At 46.3% G+C, this 18,635-nt stretch overlaps 1 protein-coding gene across 1 annotated transcript; it reads left to right on the top strand.

Annotated features, from left to right (window-relative positions):
• Nucleotides 1-1,752: 1,752 nt before the first annotated feature.
• LOC139750911 (cuticle protein AMP4-like) lies at nucleotides 1,753-4,676 on the top strand. Its single transcript, XM_071665800.1, has 3 exons — nucleotides 1,753-1,791; nucleotides 3,985-4,193; nucleotides 4,321-4,676. The coding sequence occupies exons 1-3, from the start codon at nucleotides 1,783-1,785 to the stop codon at nucleotides 4,508-4,510; spliced, it is 408 nt and encodes a 135-aa protein (XP_071521901.1). The 5' UTR covers nucleotides 1,753-1,782; the 3' UTR covers nucleotides 4,511-4,676.
• Nucleotides 4,677-18,635: the final 13,959 nt, after the last annotated feature.

The raw sequence follows: 18,635 nt of genomic DNA, 5'->3' as shown, positions 1-18,635 counted from the left end.
ATTATCTCTCAACTCATGAGTAGTGAGGCCTTCATTTATGTAGAAGGATGTCAGCCAGTCTGTGTCAGTTGACGTAGTTTACCTGAAGTAGGGTAAATAGATATCTGATCGGGAAGTTGCGCTATTTCCACAGCTACATCTTCCCCTTTACCGATTCCATGGACAGATATCGTCTGTCTCTGTTCCATGCTGTTGATGAACTTATCTAGTTAGGTTTTGAAGCTTCGAGAATGTTATATGAAGAGAAAATTTTCCTTTATGGAGGAGGTTTTATCCTCTTGGCGACAGGGAAATTGAGGCTATTACGTGGCGATAACCCTATGAATAATACATGGAGTATAGCCTAATGATCTGCACTACCAGGCACTTACGTCGATAACCCTATGAATAATACATGGAGTATAGCCTAATGATCTGCACTACCAGTCACTTACGTCGATAACCCTATGAATAATACACGGAGTATAGCCTAATGATGTGCACTACCAGGCTCTTACGTCGATAACAATCTTTAAAAGATTTGTAATTTCATTAGTTTTAGGTGTAGGTCATTTATTCCATTAGAATTTTCATAAGAATGGAAGGGAAGATGTGCGACACAGCGAAACCTCCTCCAGGACATGGAAACCCGCGGGCTGGTCTCTTGTCCCCTGGATTTCGCAGGAGGCATGAGCTACAGCGAAAGGTGCTCTCGTTCCCAACGTATTGCAGGCTGTCTGATATCGGCAGGTAGGTGCTCCCGTCCCCATCATGCCGCACGACGTCTGAAACCCGCCGGCAGGTGCCCTTGTCCCCAACATATTGCAGGTCTGAACCCCACCGGCAGGTACTCCAGTCCTCAGCATGTCCCAGGAGGTCTGAAACCCACCGGCATGTTGCAAGAGGTCTGAACTCCGCCGGCAGGTGCCACTCATCCCCAAAATGTCTCAGGATGTCTGAGTCCCGCCGGCAGGTGCCCTCGTCCCCAGCACATGGCAGGAGGTCTGAACCCCACCGGCAAGTACCCTCGTCTCCAGCATGTCGCAGGAGGTCTGAACCCCCGGCAGGTGCCCTCGTCCACAGCAAAAGGCAGAAGGCCTGAACCCTACCGGCAAGTGCCCTCGTCCCCAGCATGTCGCACGACGTCTGAACCCCGCCAGCAAGTACCCTCGTCCTCAGCAAATGGCAGAAGGTCTGAACCCCGCCGGCAAGTGCCCTCGTTCCCAGCATGATGCAGTGGGTCTGAAACCCGCTGGCATACGCCCTCGTCCACAGCATGTCTCATAAGATATGAACCCTACCTGCATATTCCCTCGTCTCCACCACGTCGCAGGAAGTCTCAACCCCGTCAGTAGGTGCCCTCGTCCCCAGCATGTCGCGAAAGGTCTGGACCTCGTCGGCAGATACCATCGTCCCTAGCAAGTTGCAGGAGGTCTGAACCCCACCAGCAGGTGCGTCCCTCGCCATCAGGCCTCAGGAGCGAGCCTCAGCCTAGAGCTGAAGTGGCCGGACATGCCTCTCTCTCTCAGCTTTTATATATACCATCAAAAAGGACAAGACCACTTTCCCTACTTAACATTCAGTGTCGCAGGGGAAAAAAAATCTTCAAACTGGGTCTGTGGCCACAATACGTGACCTGTCTTATCTCCACGACAAACCTTATGATTCCTGTCACTCCCTCCCCACCCCACCTGTCCACCGTCACCCCCCCAAGGGCCCCAACCCCGATACCTTCAGGAGCCTGGGTATAAAAGAGAGCAGGTGTGGTGTCTTGGCATAGTGAGATTACTGCAGTGCTGCAAGATGAAGCTGGTGAGTAGGCCTTCAGCTTCCCCCTCCCTCTGATGCAAGACCAATTCAGCTTTACCTTACAGGAACCCATTCTCGTGTTCATCCTCGACTCATGCTTGTGTAGATCCCCGACCCATGCTTGTGTAGATCCCCGACCCATGCTTGTGTAGATCCCCGACCCATGCTTGTGTAGATTCTTGACCCATGCTGGTGTAGATCCTCGACCCATGCTTTTGCAGATCCTCGACCCATGCTTGTGCAGATCCTCGACCCATGCTTGTGCAGATCCTCGACCCATGCTTGTGCAGATCCTCGACCCATGCTTGTGTAGATCCTCGACCCATGCTTGTGTAGATCCCCAACCCATGCTGGTGTAGATCCTCTACCCATACTTGTGTAGATCCTCGACCAATGCTTGTGTAGATCCTCGACCTATGCTTATGTAGATTCTCGACCCATGCTTGTATAGATCCTTGACCCATGATTGTATTGATCCTCAACCTATGCTTGTGTAAACCCTCGACCCATGCTTGTGTAGATCCTCGACCCATGCTTATGTAAACCCTCGACCCATGCTTGTGTAGATCCTCGACCCATGCTTGTATAGTTCCTCGACCCAAGCTTGTGTAGTGTAGATCCTCGACCCATGCTTGTGTAAACCCTCGACCCAGGCTTGTGTAAACCCTCGACCAATGCTTATGTAGATCCTTGACTCATGCTTATGTAGATCCTCGACCCATGCTTTTGTAAGCCCTCGACCCATGCTTGTTTAGATCCTCGACCCATGCTTATGTAGATCCTCGACCCATGATTGTGTAGATCAATGACCCATGCTTGTGTAAACCCTCGACCCATACATGTATAGATCAATGAACCATGCTTGTGAAAACCCTCGGCCCATGCTTTTGTAGATCTTCGACCCATGCTTGTATAGATCCTCGACCCATGCTTGTGTAAACACTCGACCCATACTTGTGTAGATCCTCGACCCACGCTTGTGTAGATCCTCGACCCATGCTTATGTAGATCCTCGATCCATGCTTGTGTAAACCCTCGACCCATGCATGTGTAGATCCTCGACCCATGCTGGTATAAATCCTCTATCGATGCTTGTGTAAACCCTCGACCCATGCTCGTATAGATCCTCGACCCATGCTTGTGTAGATCCTCGACCCATGCTTGTACAGATCTTCGACCCATGCTTCTGTAGATCCCCGACCCATGCTTGTGTAGATCCTCGACCCATACTTGTGTAGATCCTCGACCCATGCTTGTACAGATCTTCGACCCATGCTTCTGTAGATCCTCGACCCATGCTTGTACAGATCCTCGACCCATGCTTCTGTAGATCCCCGACCCATGCTTGTGTAGATCCTCGACCCATGCTTGTACAGATCCTCGACCCATGCTTGTACAGATCCTCGACCCATGCTTCTGTAGATCCTCGACCCATGCTTGTGTAGATCCTCGACCCATGCTTGTACAGATCCTCGACCCATGCTTGTACAGATCCTCGACCCATGCTTCTGTAGATCCCCGACCCATGCTTGTGTAGATCCCCGACCCATGCTTGTGTAGATCCTCGAACCATGATTGTGTAGATCCCCGACCCATGTTTGTGTAGATCCTCCACCCATGATTGTGTAGATCCTCGACCCATGCTTGTGTAGATCTTCTCGACCCATGCTTGTGTAGATCTTCTCGACCCATGCTTGTGTAGATCCTCGACCCATGCTTGTGTAGATCTTCTCGACCCATGCTTGTGTAGATCCTCTCGACCCATGCTTGTGTAGATCTTATCGACTAGTTAATCCCGTTCTTTTGAGCTGCTGACATGAGGCTAATGCTGGGGGACGCCTGGTGGCATGATCCGCTCATGAGACCCTTGTGTATGATGGCTGGAGATTGAGGTGTGTTATTCTCTCACAATTAACGGTAGTTACTGCTATTGTGTTGTGTTGCGGGCAGAGATAGTTCCTGTACAACAAGTTTCAGTAGTTGTGTTGTGTTGCAGGCAGTGGTAGTTTCTGTATAACAGGTTTCAGTAGTTGTGTTGTGTTGCAGGCAGTGGTAGTTTCTGTATAACAGGTTTCAGTAGTTGTGTTGTGTTGCAGGCAGTGGTAGTTTCTGTATAACAGGTTTCAGTAGTTGTGTTGTGTTGCAGGCAGTGGTAGTTTCTGTATAACAGGTTTCAGTAGTTGTGTTGTGTTGCAGGCAGTGGTAGTTCTTGTGCTGGTGGGCGCAGCCTTGGCAGACGAGACGCCCCTGGATGGCCCGCGCGTCGCTATCGTGCACAGCGAACAGCATCACCCAGACGAGACCGGTGCACACAGCTTCGACTTCGCGGCCGAGAACGGCATTAAGGTGCACATCTCTGGCTCTCAGGGCGAGGACGGTGGGGCCAACAGCATCGGCTCCTGGAGGTGAGTACCGATCAACAAATACATCATAACTTCTCCCAGAATCATTCAGACATACCCATATTATTCTGTTCTTCATCTCATACAATCCCCTCTATAATTTTTACCAAAATCACATCTTCCTCTCTAGCTACCCCCTGGAAGACGGCACTATAGCAGAGGTCAAGTTTGTGGCAAACGAAAAGGGTTACCACCCCGAGTCCTCCCTGCTGCCCGTGGGCCCTATATTCCCTCACCCAATCCCTGAGTTTGTCCACCGTCAGATCGCCTTCGCTGAGGAAGAGAAGAAACGCATGGCTCGAGAGGGCAAAAACCAGTGAGTTTTCCAGTGCCCCTGGTCCTCGCTTCTGAAATATCCTGACATCGACCTTTTAGTCCACTGATTTCATTCATATATGAATAATGTATGTTCCTCAACCTCATTATATTTATTGAAATGTGCTGTATTATCTTAAATGCATGAAACGCAATAAAAGTTAATGGCAATGAAGTGTCTATTTACCTTAGCTAAAACAAGTAGATGTCCAGAGAATCGAATGAACGTGTTTGACTCACTTGTGCTGGTGTGTAAGTGTAAGAGTGCGTGATTATAGAAGAAACATCCTACGGATAGTCTCGTCAGCCACTATTGCAAGCAATATTTATGATGTAAATGAATGTTTTCACGACTTTAGGGATGGCAGTCAGAGTTCTGTATCAAAGTCGTTTCAGCTTGCAGCCGTTAGAGAGGGGAGTGCAGTACAACGGTTGGAGACAGGAGGTATAGCTTGGTACTGTCATGCGGTATGGCAGGTGAACTAACGTGAATATAGGAATCATTTAGGTTCCCTGGGGATGTTAGGGTAAGTTGGCTGAGGTGCCCAAGGGATGCTGGGGTAGGATGAGGTGCCTAGGGGGCGCTGGGGTAAGCAGAGTTTTCCAAGGGGCGTTACAACTCAAGATAGGCGAGAAGGAGGAGTCCTCTAACTCCAGTAGACTTGTCTTCCTCCGGGGCTGAAACGCCTGTGGACCTTTGGCACTAGCTGCCTTATAAGCACATTTAAGTGTTGTCAGTTTCGATGATATGTTAAAGTTATCTTGTTGGCATGATAACCTTAGTTTGAGATGTGTCATCTCTTTCAACATAGGATTTCCTTCGTCGTCAATAGATAACAGTAAACTATAGCGACAATCCTGGCTGCAGATGAAGGAACTAGACCCCCTTCACTAGTACCTCAAGAGCCATAGCGCTGCTACAGTGCCATGATCATTTGTTATACTCAGCATCACGCTTCTGTCATTAGGACATCAAACTGTACTGAGTAATAACTGGTTCTTCAATGCATGTAGGTGCATGTCCTCCAAGGAGCAAAAGACACCTCTCACTGTCATATGGATTTATGTTCTTTGGTAACTTGCATGAATTTATTTTATAAATCTGACTATCATTATTAACAAGAAAATAATAAAGTAGACTTAATGTTCCCTGGTCAGGGTGAGTCCTGCAACGTGGCCACCACTGGCATACATAAGCTTGCCAAGCATGACAACAAATTTCTCTAAATCTTTATCAACAAATTTTTTTCCCTTACCATTAACGCAAGAGTGTCTCTACTAAATCTTTATCAAGCGCTCACCTCCTGAATTTAATCAGGACGACAAAATTGAGACATTTCTGTTTTAAGACCTCATTTTCTGGGGCCTTGCTTTCTTTCCAGGTTTACAGAGCAAGTTTTTTGTGTGACTCTCTCGTCTAGGCTGAGGGAAGCATGTGGCTCACTCAGCCGGAAGTTAGGGAGGCATGTGGTCCACTCGGCCGGTGATGAGGGAGGTGTGTGACCCACTTGGCCGAAGATGAGGGAGGCATGTGGTCCACTCGGCCGGTGATGAGGGAGGTGTGTGACCCACTTGGCCGAAGATGAGGGAGGCATGTGGTCCACTCGGTCGGAGATGAGGGAGGTGTGTGGCCCATTTGGCCGAAGATGAGGGAGGCATGTGGTCCACTCGGTCGGAGATGAGGGAAGTGTGTGGCCCACTTGGCTGGAGATGAAGATGGTGTGTGGCCAATTGGCCGGAGATGAAAGAAGTGTGTGGTCCACTTGGGCGGGGATGAGGGAGGTGTGTGGCCCACTTGGCCGGGGGTAAGGGAGGTGTGTGACCACTTGGCTGAGGGAAGAGGATGTGTGTGGCCAACTTGGCTGGGGGGAGGGGAGGTGTGTGGCCCACTTGGCCGGTGGTGAGGGAGGTGTGTGGCCCACTCGGCCAAGCTAAGGGAGGTGTGTAGCTTGCCTGGCCGAGTTGAGGGAGGTGTGAGGCCCGCTCAGCCGGGGATGAGGGAAGTGTGTCGCCCACTTGGCTGAGGTTGAAGGAGGTGTGTGGCCCACTCGGCTGGGGTAAAGGAGGTGTGTGGCCAATTTGGCCGGGCGGAAGGGCCTGGATGGCACCTTACTCGGCTTGGTGGAAATATCAGGGTGACACCTCACTCGGCTGGTCGGGAGGGCCAGGATAGCACCTCCTTTGCTGTCTTTGTGGCCCAGATGAAGGGCAGGAGTGTGTGGTGGGCTTCAGGTTTCATGGATTGCTCCCCTACTACATGACTGGGTTGTTATCAGTGTCCTGTTCATCCCCTTTAGGACGCTAGTATGATTCTTAAGCACCGCGGTATGACCCTTTAGCACAACAGGACGACCCTTAAGGATGGCAGTACTGCCCTTTAGCACGTCGGTACGACCCTTAGATATGGTGGCTTCGCCTCCGACTTAACCCTTCAGGATCGCCCCGTCATCCTCCAGAGGTCACTGGCATATAATGCCAAGTGTTTTGTAAAAATTGATGATAGCTTTAACGACGACCTTTTACCTTCTCTTTTAAAACCAGTTTGCTTATAAAAATGAGAATTCAGATTATCACACTCCCGAGGAATGTAATCAAAGACTTGATGGTCGTGAACCGAAGTCATTTTTTACGTATGTAAATCTAGTAAGACGCACAATTGTCAGTGTTGTGTTTGTGAATTATGAGAGATAAGATCTGGCGCCTGAAAACTGGTGGTGTATACGATCTAACTACAGGAAATTAATCTGCCAAAGACATGATTTCCTCGGATATATCTTCCATGGATCTAATTTTCCTGTTTTCTTTATGCCTCAGTCCAAGGTCATTACTACCTCTTATAGCAAGCTATACGGAGTATACACCCGTGTTTCTAGATCTGATCTAAATCAAGTTATACAATATATACACTCGTCGTTCCATATCGGATGTAGACTAAGTTATAAAGGCATACAGTCGTGGTTCTAGATCTGATCTAGGTCAAGTTATGCAATATATACACCCGTGGTTCTATATCTGATGTAGACCAAGTTATACAAGGCATACAGACGTGGGTCTAGATCTGATCTAAATCAAGTTATACAAGGCATACAAGATATACACTCGTGGTTTTAGATCTGATCTAGATCGTCATACAATGCATACACCCGTGGTTCTAGATCTGATCTAGATCGTTATACAATCCATACATCCGTGGTTCTAGATTTGATCTAGATCAAGTTATACAAGGTATACACCTGTTGTTCTAGATCTGATGGAGATCAAGCTATACAGGGTACATAGAGCATACACCCATTGTTCTAGATCTGACCCACATAAATAATACAAGGTATACACCCGTTGTTCAAGATCTGATCTAGATCACGTTATACAAACTATACAAGATATGCACTCGTGGTTCTAGATCTCATCTAGATAAAGCTATACAAGGTATGCAGAGTATATATCCGTGGTTCTAGATTTGATCTAGCGCAAGTTATACAAGAAATACGTCCGTGGTTCTAGATCTGATCTAGATCAAGCTATTACAAGATACATAAGATATACACTCGTTGTTCTGGACTTGATCTAGATCAAGCTATACAAGGTATACACATGGATGAGGAACATGATGTCCCAACAAAGGGACGAGGAATATGGTGTCTTGACACAGGGACGAGGACTATTGTGTCCTGATACAGGGACGAAGAACATGGTGTCCTGACACAGGGACGAGGAACATGGTGTGCCGACATAGGGACGAGAAACAAGATGTCCTGACACTGGGACGAGGAGCAAGGTGCCCTGACATAGACACGAAGAATATTGTGTCTTGACACAGGGACGAGAGCTATGATGTCCTGACTCAGGGACGAGGAACAGATTGTCTGTACAAGGAAGCGGACTATGGTGTCGTGACGCAGGGATGAAAACCATAGTGTCTGACACAGGGACAAGGATTATGGGATCCTGACAGAGAGAAGAAGAATATTTTGTCCTAACACATGGACGAGAAACATTATGTCGTGACACGGGGACGAGGGCTATGGTATTATGTCGCAGGGACGAAGAACATGAGTCCTGACACAGGGGCGAGGAACATAACGTCCTGACACAGGGGCGAGGAACATAAGGTCCTGACACAGAGGCGAGGAACATAAGGTCCTGACACAGAGGCGAGGAACATAGTGTTCCGACATAGGGACAAGAATTATGGTGTACTGACAAAGTGACGAAGAACATGGTGTCCTGACACGGGGACGAGGAATATGCTGTTCTAACACTGACGAAAAACATAGTTTCCAGGCACGGGGACGAGGAACATAGTGACCCGAAACAGGGAAGAGGAACATAGTGGCCTGACACAGGGACGAGGACTGTGGTGTTTTGACATAGTGGTGAGGAAAACGGTGTTCTGAGGTAGGGACGAGGACCATGGTATCCTGACACAGAGACGAGGACTATGTAGTCCTGACAATGGGACGAGGAACACGGTGTCCTGACACACGGCCGAGGACTATGTTGTCCTGAAACAGGGACGAGGAACATAGTGTAACGACAGAGACGAAGAACGTAGGACTATGATGTCCTAACTCAGTGACGAACAGCATTGTGTCCTGAAACAGGGACGAGGAACATGGTGTCCTGACAAAGAAACAAGAACTATGGTGTCCTTACACAGGTACAAGGAACACAGTGTCCTGACACAGTGAAGAGGAACACAGTGTCCTGACTTCGGGACAAACAGTACAGCGTCCTGACAAAGGGACAAGGAATATAATGTCCTGACACAGGGGGGACGTCTATGATGTCCTGACACAGGGGGGACGTCTATGATGTCCTGACACAGGGGGGACGTCTATGATGTCCTGACACAGGGGGGACGTCTATGATGTCCTGACACAGGGGGGACGTCTATGATGTCCTGACACAGGGACGAGGGCTATAGTGTCCTGACACAGGAACTAGGAACAGAATGTCCTTATACAGGGACCAAGACTATGTTGTCCTGACACAGGGACGAGGAAGTTGGTGTCCTGACCCAGGGATGAGGAACATGATGTCCTGACACACGGAGGAAGGATATAGTCTTGTGCCAGAGGGACAAGGATTATGATGTCTTGACACAGGGACGAAGAACATGGTTTCCTGACACATGGAGAAGGACTATGGTGTCCTAACACATGGAGGAGGACTATGGTGTCCTAACACATGGAGGAGGACTATGGTGTCCTCACACGGGGACGAGGACTATGGGTGTCCTGACACAGGTGCGAATAACATAGTGGTCTAACAAAGGGACTTGGACTATGGTGACTTGACTTAGGAACGAGGAACATGGTGTCCTAACACAGGGACGAGGACTATGGTGTCTTGACACAGGCACAAGGAACATAGTGTCCTAACACAGAGACGAGGGATAGGGATGAGGACTGTGGTGCCCTGACACACGGACGAAGAACATAGAGCCCCTCTGTCCTAACAGAGGGATGAAGAACATGGTGTCCTGATACAGGGACGAGGGCTATGGTATCCTGATACATGGATGAGGAACATGGTGCCCTGACACATGGTCGAGGAATAAGGTGTCCTGTCAGAGGGTCGAGGACTATGGCGTCCTGACACAGGGACGAAGAACATCGTGTCCTGACATAGGGATGAGGACTATGGTGTCCTAACACTGAGACGAAGAGCATAGTATCCTGACAGAAGGACGAGAAACATAGTGTCCTGGCAGAAGGACGAAGACCATGGTGTCCTAACACAGGGATGAGGAACATGGTGTCCTAACACAGGGATGAGGAGTAAGGTGTCCTGTCACAAGGACGACAACTATTGTGTCCTGACACAGGGACGAGGAACTATGGTGATCGGACATAGGGACGAGGAACATAGTATCCTGACACAGGAACAAGAACTATGTTGTTATGACACAGGAACGAAGAACATGATGTCCTAAGACGGGGGCGAAGATCATGGTGTCCTGACACAAGGGCCAAACCATGGTGTTCTGACATAGGGACGAAGAACATGCTGTCCTGACACAGGGCCGAGGACTATGGTGTACTGACACAGGGAAGAGGATGGGGAAGGCATCTTAGCCCCAACACTCGTAATATGGGTTGGGGAAAACTTCTTAGCCCCAACAGCAGCGCAATTTGATGAGAGGATGCCTTACCCCAACATCAGTAAGATGAGATGTGAAGACATCTTAGCCCCAACACCAGTAAGATGGGATGACGAAGGCGTCTTATCATCAACACCAGTAATATGGACTGGGGAAGGCATCTTAGTCCCAACACCAGTAAGATGGGTTGGGAAAACGTCTTAGACCAGCACCAGTAAGATAAAATGGGGAAGATGTCTTAGCCCCAACATCAATAAGATGGGTTGAGGAAAACGTGTTAGCCCCGACATCAGTTAGATGGAAAGAAGAAATGGCTTATCCTCAACTTCAGTAATATGGGTTGGGGAAGGCGTCTTAGCTCCAACACCAATAAGATGGGATGGTTAAAGCATCTTAGTCCCCAAACCAGTAACATGGGTCGGGAAAGACGTCTTAGCCCAACACCAATAAGATGGGATACGGAAGGCGTCTTAGACCCAACACGGGTGACACAGGGTGAAGAAAACGTCTTAGAAATTATTGGAATTTCTACAGAAGACATAAACAAACTACTAAAAGCTCCTGCTCCTGATGAAGTTACTTCTTAAATGTTGGAGAGGTGTGCAGACTCACTAGACAAGCCACCTATGTTCTGGTGAGAAGTACAGACATATTTGACAAGTCACCTAGGTACTGGTGAGGTGTGCAGACACACTTGACAAGCTACGTATGTGCTGGTGAGGTGTGCAGACACATCAACTAATATGCTATTCAATTTGTTGCTAAGGAAAATTAATATACTAAGGGAGTGGAAGAGGGCAACTTTCGTATCCATATTCATGAAAGGTGACTGGGATAGTGCACTGGTCTACAGACTAATCTCTCTAAAGATTCTGGTCTGTCAAACAATGGAAACGCTAATCAGAAGGCAAGTTGAGATCTACTTACAAAAGAGAAACAACTTAAGTGAGAGACAAGGATTTAGTAAAACCGGGCTATGTGTGACAAACCTCTCAAACGTCTGTGAGACAAAGAGGGAGTTTTATTTGACATTTAAAGAAAACTGGGTAGCTTGTGTGTATCTTGACCGTCAGAAAGCATCATCCTGTACCACACAAGAAACTGGTATAGAAGTTGTATTTTGAGGCAGGGATAAGAGGGAGACTCCATAGATGGAACAAAGGACGCATGTTATGGAAGCCTCTTGAAAATGGTCTGGGGTCACCAGCGACGGTCCATAGGGCTCATTACCAGGACCATTATTTTTTTTGATCAAAGTAAATAACTTGGCAGGACTGGACTCATACCTGAACATGTTATCGGATGATGAGGTCAAGTGGTAATGAAAGAGTGAAAGTTATTGAATGAAGAGCACTGAGTGTGGAGGACGAATATACTCAAAGAGGAAATCAGCAAATTCTAGAGTTGATCTGAAACATTTTTCTTGAAATTCCATCGGTAAGTGCAAGGATGCCTCGATGTTAATATCATCTGGCAGGAAAGAAGCTGCAGTACACTGTGTGTGACAGACTTGGGAATCCACTCTGTACTTTACCTATGGTCAGAGACTCGTCTCAGGAGAATCGTAAGGGTGACATACTACCTGCTGGCAAGATTAGTATCGCATTCAAATGCACAGATCAGTAAATCATAATAAAACTGTTCAGGTCATAAATCAGACCAAAACTAGGATATCCTACTCAAGTCTGGTCATTGCACTAAAAGAAGTACTAAGACCTGACAAAGACGGTGCATAGGAAGGCAACACGAATGACACAAGCCATAGATTTTCCCACCATGGAAGAAAGCGCTGACTTAACCATAGTCTTCAAGTTTTTATACCAGTTTGATGAAGTTAGCAGTAAACAGTTCTTCGAAAGATACAAAGATGGAATAACCAGAGACCATAATATGATATTAGGCAAGTAACTTGTCAGATAATATGTAAAGGACATACTCTGTCGTGTAAGAGCGGCGGATAAAGTAAATTGAATGAAGAAATGACACATGTGCGGGGCATAGAGTAGTTTTAAAATCTGTAGTATGATAAAGTTTAAAACACAGGGACCCCGCTAGCGCAAATCTCCCTGCCTGTATGGTACAAATGTGCAAATGTTTTCATGCTACCTCGTTACCTCTCGTTCCATCATCGAGGGAAAGTGTAAAAGATGGTTATGGTAACTTGATGTCCAGCTGAGGCGAGCTCAGCATCGTTTGCTTGATGACCAGCTGAGGCCAGAGCAGCTGTGTTTCCTCGATGTCCAGTTGAGGCGAGCCCGGCAGTGTTTGCTTGATGTCCAGCTGAGGCGAGCCCGGCAGTGTTTGCTTGATGTCCAGCTGAGGCGAGCCTGGCAGTGTTTGCATGATGTCCAGCTGAGGCGAGCCCGGTAGTGTTTGCTCGATGTCCAGCTGAGGCGAGCCCGGTAGTGTTTGCTCGATGTCCAGTTGAGGCGAGCCTGGCAGTGTTTGCTTGATGTCCAGCTGAGGCGAGCCCGGTAGTGTTTGCTTGATGTCCAGCTGAGGCGAGCTCGGTAGTGTGTGCTTGATGTCCAGCTGAGGCGAGCCTGGCAGTGTTTGCATGATGTCCAGCTGAGGCGAGCCTGGCAGTGTTTGCATGATGTCCAGCTGAGGCGAGCCCGGTAGTGTTTGCTCGATGTCCAGCTGAGGCGAGCCCGGTAGTGTTTGCTCGATGTCCAGTTGAGGCGAGCCTGGCAGTGTTTGCTTGATGTCCAGCTGAGGCGAGCCCGGTAGTGTTTGCTCGATGTCCAGTTGAGGCGAGCCTGGCAGTGTTTGCTTGATGTCCAGCTGAGGCGAGCCCGGTAGTGTTTGCTCGATGTCCAGTTGAGGCGAGCCTGGCAGTGTTTGCTTGATGTCCAGCTGAGGCGAGCCCGGTAGTGTTTGCTTGATGTCCAGCTGAGGCGAGCTCGGTAGTGTGTGCTTGATGTCCAGCTGAGGCGAGCCCGGTAGTGTTTGCTTGATGTCCAGCTGAGGCGAGCCTGGCAGTGTTTGCTTGATGTCCAGCTGAGGCGAGCCCGGTAGTGTTTGCTTGATGTCCAGCTGAGGCGAGCCTGGCAGTGTTTGCTTGATGTCCAGATAAGGCGCGCCCGGTAGTGTTTGCTTGATGTCCAGCTGAGGCGAGCCTGGCAGTGTTTGCTTGATGTCCAGCTAAGGCGCGCCCGGTAGTGTTTGCTTGATGTCCAGCTGAGGCGAGCCCGGCAGTGTTTGCTTGATGTCCAGCTGAGGCGAGCCCGGCAGTGTTTGCTTGATGTCCAGCTGAGGCGAGCCTGGCAGTGTTTGCATGATGTCCAGCTGAGGCGAGCCCGGCAGTGTTTGCTTGATGTCCAGCTGAGGCGAGCCTGGCAGTGTTTGCATGATATCCAGCTAAGGCGCGCCCGGTAGTGTTTGCTTGATGTCCAGCTGAGGCGAGCCCGGTAGTGTTTGCTTGATGTCCAGCTGAGGCGAGCCCGGTAGTGTTTGCTTGATGTCCAACGGAGGCGAGCACGGCAGTGTTTGCTTGATGTCCAGCTGAGGCGAGCCTGGCAGTGTTTGCTTGATGTCCAGCTGAGGCGAGCCTGGCAGTGCTTGCTTGATGTCTAACTAAGGCGAGCCTGGCAGTGTTTGCTTGATGTCCAACTGAGGCGAGCCCGGCAGTGTTTGCTTGATGTCCAGCTGAGGCGAGCCCGGTAGTGTTTGCTTGATGTCCAGCTGAGGCGAGCCTGGCACAAATTACAGAGGTATAAGTTTGTTGAGTATTCCTGGTAAATTATATGGGAGGGTATTGATTGAGAGGGTGAAGGCATGTACAGAGCATCAGATTGGGGAAGAGCAGTGTGGTTTCAGAAGTGGTAGAGGATGTGTGGATCAGGTGTTTGCTTTGAAGAATGTATGTGAGAAATACTTAGAAAAGCAAATGGATTTGTATGTAGCATTTATGGATCTGGGGAAGGCATATGATAGAGTTGATAGAGATGCTCTGTGGAAGGTATTAAGCATATATGGTGTGGGAGGCAAGTTGTTAGAAGCAGTGAAAAGTTTTTATCGAGGATGTAAGGCATGTGTACGTGTAGGAAGAGAGGAAAGTGATTGGTTCTCAGTGAATGTAGGTTTGCGGCAGGGGTGTGTGATGTCTCCATGGTTATCTAATTTGTTTATGGATGGGGTTGTTAGGGAGGTGAATGCAAGAGTTTTGGAAAGAGGGGCAAGTATGAAGTCTGTTGGGGATGAGAGCTTGGGAAGTGAGTCAGTTGTTGTTCGCTGATGATACAGCGCTGGTGGCTGATTCATGTGAGAAACTGCAGAAGCTGATGACTGAGTTTGGTAAAGTGTGTGAAAGAAGAAAGTTAAGAGTAAATGTGAATAAGAGCAAGATAATTAGGTACAGTAGGGTTGAGGGTCAAGTCAATTGGGGGAGGTAAGTTTGAATGGAGAAAAACTGGAGGAAGTAAAGTGTTTTAGATATCTGGGAGTGGATCTGGCAGCGGATGGAACAATGGAAGCGGAGGTAGATCATAGGGTGAGGGAGAGGGCGAAAATCCTGGGAGCCTCGAAGAATGTGTGGAAGTCGAGAACATTATCTCGGAAAGCAAAAATGGGTATGTTTGAAGGAATAGTGGTTCCAACAATGGTGTATGGTTGCGAGGCGTGGGCTATGGATAGAGTTGTGCGCAGGAGGGTGGATGTGCTGGAAATGAGATGTTTGAGGACAATGTGTGATGTGAGGTGGTTTGATCGAGTAAGTAACGTAAGGGTAAGAGAGATGTGTGGAAATAAAAAGAGCGTGGTTGAGAGAGCAGAATAGGGTGTTTTGAAATGGTTTGGGCACATGGAGAGAATGAGTGAGGAAAGATTGACCAAGAGGATATATGTGTCGGAGGTGGAGGGAACGAGGAGAAGTGGGAGACCAAATTGGAGGTGGAAAGATGGAGTGAAAAAGATTTTGTGTGATCGGGGCCTGAACATGCAGGAGGGTGAAAGGAGTGCAAGGAGTAGAGTGAATTGGATCGATGTGGTATACCGGGGTTGACGTGCTGTCAGTGGATTGAATCAGGGCATGTGAAGCGTCTGGGGTAAACCATGGAAAGCTGTGTAGGTATGTACATTTGCGTGTGTGGACGTATGTATATACATGTGTATGGGGGTGGGTTGGGCCATTTCTTTCGTCTGTTTCCTTGCGCTACCTCGCAAACACGGGAGACAGCGACAAAGCAAAAAAAAAAAAATATATATATTTTATATATATATATATATATATATATATATATATATATATATATATATATATATATATATATATATATATATATATATATATATATATATATATATATTGGAAAGGATCACAATTTTGCGCGTGATCAAGATATTCCTGAGTCCTCGGGGAAAATGAAAACGAAAACTTCCCAAGTGCACTTTCGTGTAATAATCGCATCATCAGGGGAGACACAAGAGAGGAATATAACAGTCAGTTGATGTACATCGGAGACGAAGCTAGGACGCCATTTGGTAAACATGTGATTGTCAAAAACATACAATGAGCGTTGATAAACTTATCATTTTACAAATCTTATCAACAATAAAGTTATCTAATTTGTACAGACCATCAATAATATTAAGACTATAATTCTTTGTGTATTTAATAATAAAAGATTCAATGATATTTCTCTTGGTATTAGAGTTAGAGTTAACAACTGAGATGGCGTTACTCCAGTCAATACAATATCATAGTTTTTAACATGATTAAACAAGGCATTTGATTCTTGTCCCGTTCTTATACTGTATTTATGTTGATTAAGTCTAACAGAAAGATCTTACCAGTCTGACCTACATAAAATTCATCACAGTTTCCACAAGGCGCTTTATAGATGCAACCAAGAGAATTTTCTGGTGAATTCCTGATTAAGATATTCTTTATAGTATTATTGTTGCTAAAGGCAACATTTACATTAAAGGATTTAAGCAACATGGGAAGCAAAGTGAAATTATTATTAAAAGGGAGAACTAAAAGATTCTTTGTGTCAATGGGAGGTTTGGGCTCAACTCTATAAAATAATTTCTTTGCTAACTTGAGGGATTTATCAATGAAAGATCTAGGGTACTTTAACTTAGATCCAATAGAATATATTGATGTGATTATTACACGAAAGTGTAGTTTTTTGGTCTGTCAAGGCTTTATTATGGCGGCTGACCAACTACCTACCCTCATTTATCCAAGATATGGTTGTACTTTATGTAATGAAGACAATTGAGAAACATCATAAGCCAATATTCTAGTTTCATGATAAAAGAAGTGCACCAGGCAGTATGATACAGTGGTTAATTTGATGAAAACTACTATTGACGTATGTGTAAATAAATTATACATTTCCCTTTTCCATAGCCAGAGGTTGAACCATTATGTGACATTCATTTTCATATCATTTCAAGCTAGAAGTTTCAGTTTTCTAAATTATTTCTTACATTTTTCATATGTATATATATATATATATATATATATATATATATATATGTGTGTATATGTGGGTATGTGTGTATGTGTGTGTATGTATGTGTATATATATATATATATATATATATATATATATATATATATATATATATATATATATATATATATATATATATATATATATGTACATATATATATATATATATATACATATATATATAAAAAAAAAAAAAAAAAAAAAAAAAAAAAAAAAAATATATATATATATATATATATATATATATATGTACATATATATATATATATATACTTTGTCGCTGTCTCCCGCGTTTGTGAGGTAGCGCAAAGAAACAGACGAAAGAAATGGCCCAACCCCCCCCCATACACATGTATATACATACGTCCACACACGCAAATATACATACCTACACAGCTTTCCATGGTTTACCCCAGACGCTTCACATGCCTTGATTCAATCCACTGACAGCACGTCAACCCCGGTATACCACATCGCTCCAATTCATTCTATTCATTGCCCTCCTTTCACCCTCCTGCATGTTCAGGCCCCGATCACACAAAATCTTTTTCACTCCATCTTTCCACCTCCAATTTGGTCTCCCTCTTCTCCTCGTTCCCTCCACCTCCGACACATATATCCTCTTGGTCAATCTTTCCTCACTCATTCTCTCCATGTGCCCAAACCACTTCAAAACACCCTCTTCTGCTCTCTCAACCACGCTCTTTTTATTTCCACACATCTCTCTTACCCTTACGTTACTCACTCGATCGAACCACCTCACACCACACATTGTCCTCAAACATCTCATTTTCAGCACATCCATCCTCCTGCGCACAACTCTATCCATAGCCCACACCTCGCAACCATACAACATTGTTGGAACCACTATTCCTTCAAACATACCCATTTTTGCTTTCCCAGATAATGTTCTCGACTTCCACACATTCTTCAAGGCTCCCAGAATTTTCGCCCCCTCCCCCACCCTATGATCCACTTCCGCTTCCATGGTTCCATCCGCTGCCAGATCCACTCCCAGATATCTAAAACACTTCACTTCTTCCAGTTTTTCTCCATTCAAACTCACCTCCCAATTGACTTGACCCTCAACCCTACTGTACCTAATAACCTTGCTCTTATTCACATTTACTCTTACCTTTCTTCTTCCACACACTTTACCAAACTCAGTCACCAGCTTCTGCAGTTTCTCACATGAATCAGCCACCAGCGCTGTATCATCAGCGAACAACAACTGACTCACTTCCCAAGCTCTCTTATCCCCAACAGACTTCATACTTGCCCCTCTTTCCAAAATTCTTGCATTTACCTCCCTAACAACCCCATCCATAAACAAATTAAACAACCATGGAGACATCACATATATATATATATATATATATATATATATATATATATATATATATATATATATATATATATATATATTATCCCTGGGGATAGGGGTGAAAGAATACTACCCACGCATTCCTCACGTGTCGAAGAAGGCGACTAGAGGAGACGGGAGCGGGGGGCCAGAAATCCTCCCCTCCTTGTAATTTAAACTTTTTAAGAAATGGGAAACAGAAG

Source organism: Panulirus ornatus, chromosome 10, assembly GCF_036320965.1.
Source record: "Panulirus ornatus isolate Po-2019 chromosome 10, ASM3632096v1, whole genome shotgun sequence".
NCBI lineage: Eukaryota > Metazoa > Arthropoda > Malacostraca > Decapoda > Palinuridae > Panulirus > Panulirus ornatus.
The sequence above is the reverse complement of the archived record's forward strand: the minus strand, read 5'-3'. Positions and strand labels throughout refer to the sequence as shown.

Coding starts and splice junctions, on each gene's coding strand:
- LOC139750911 (XM_071665800.1), top strand. Junction 4,194..4,320: donor AACAGCATCGGCTCCTGGAG/GTGAGTACCGAT, acceptor CTTCCTCTCTAG/CTACCCCCTGGAAGACGGCA.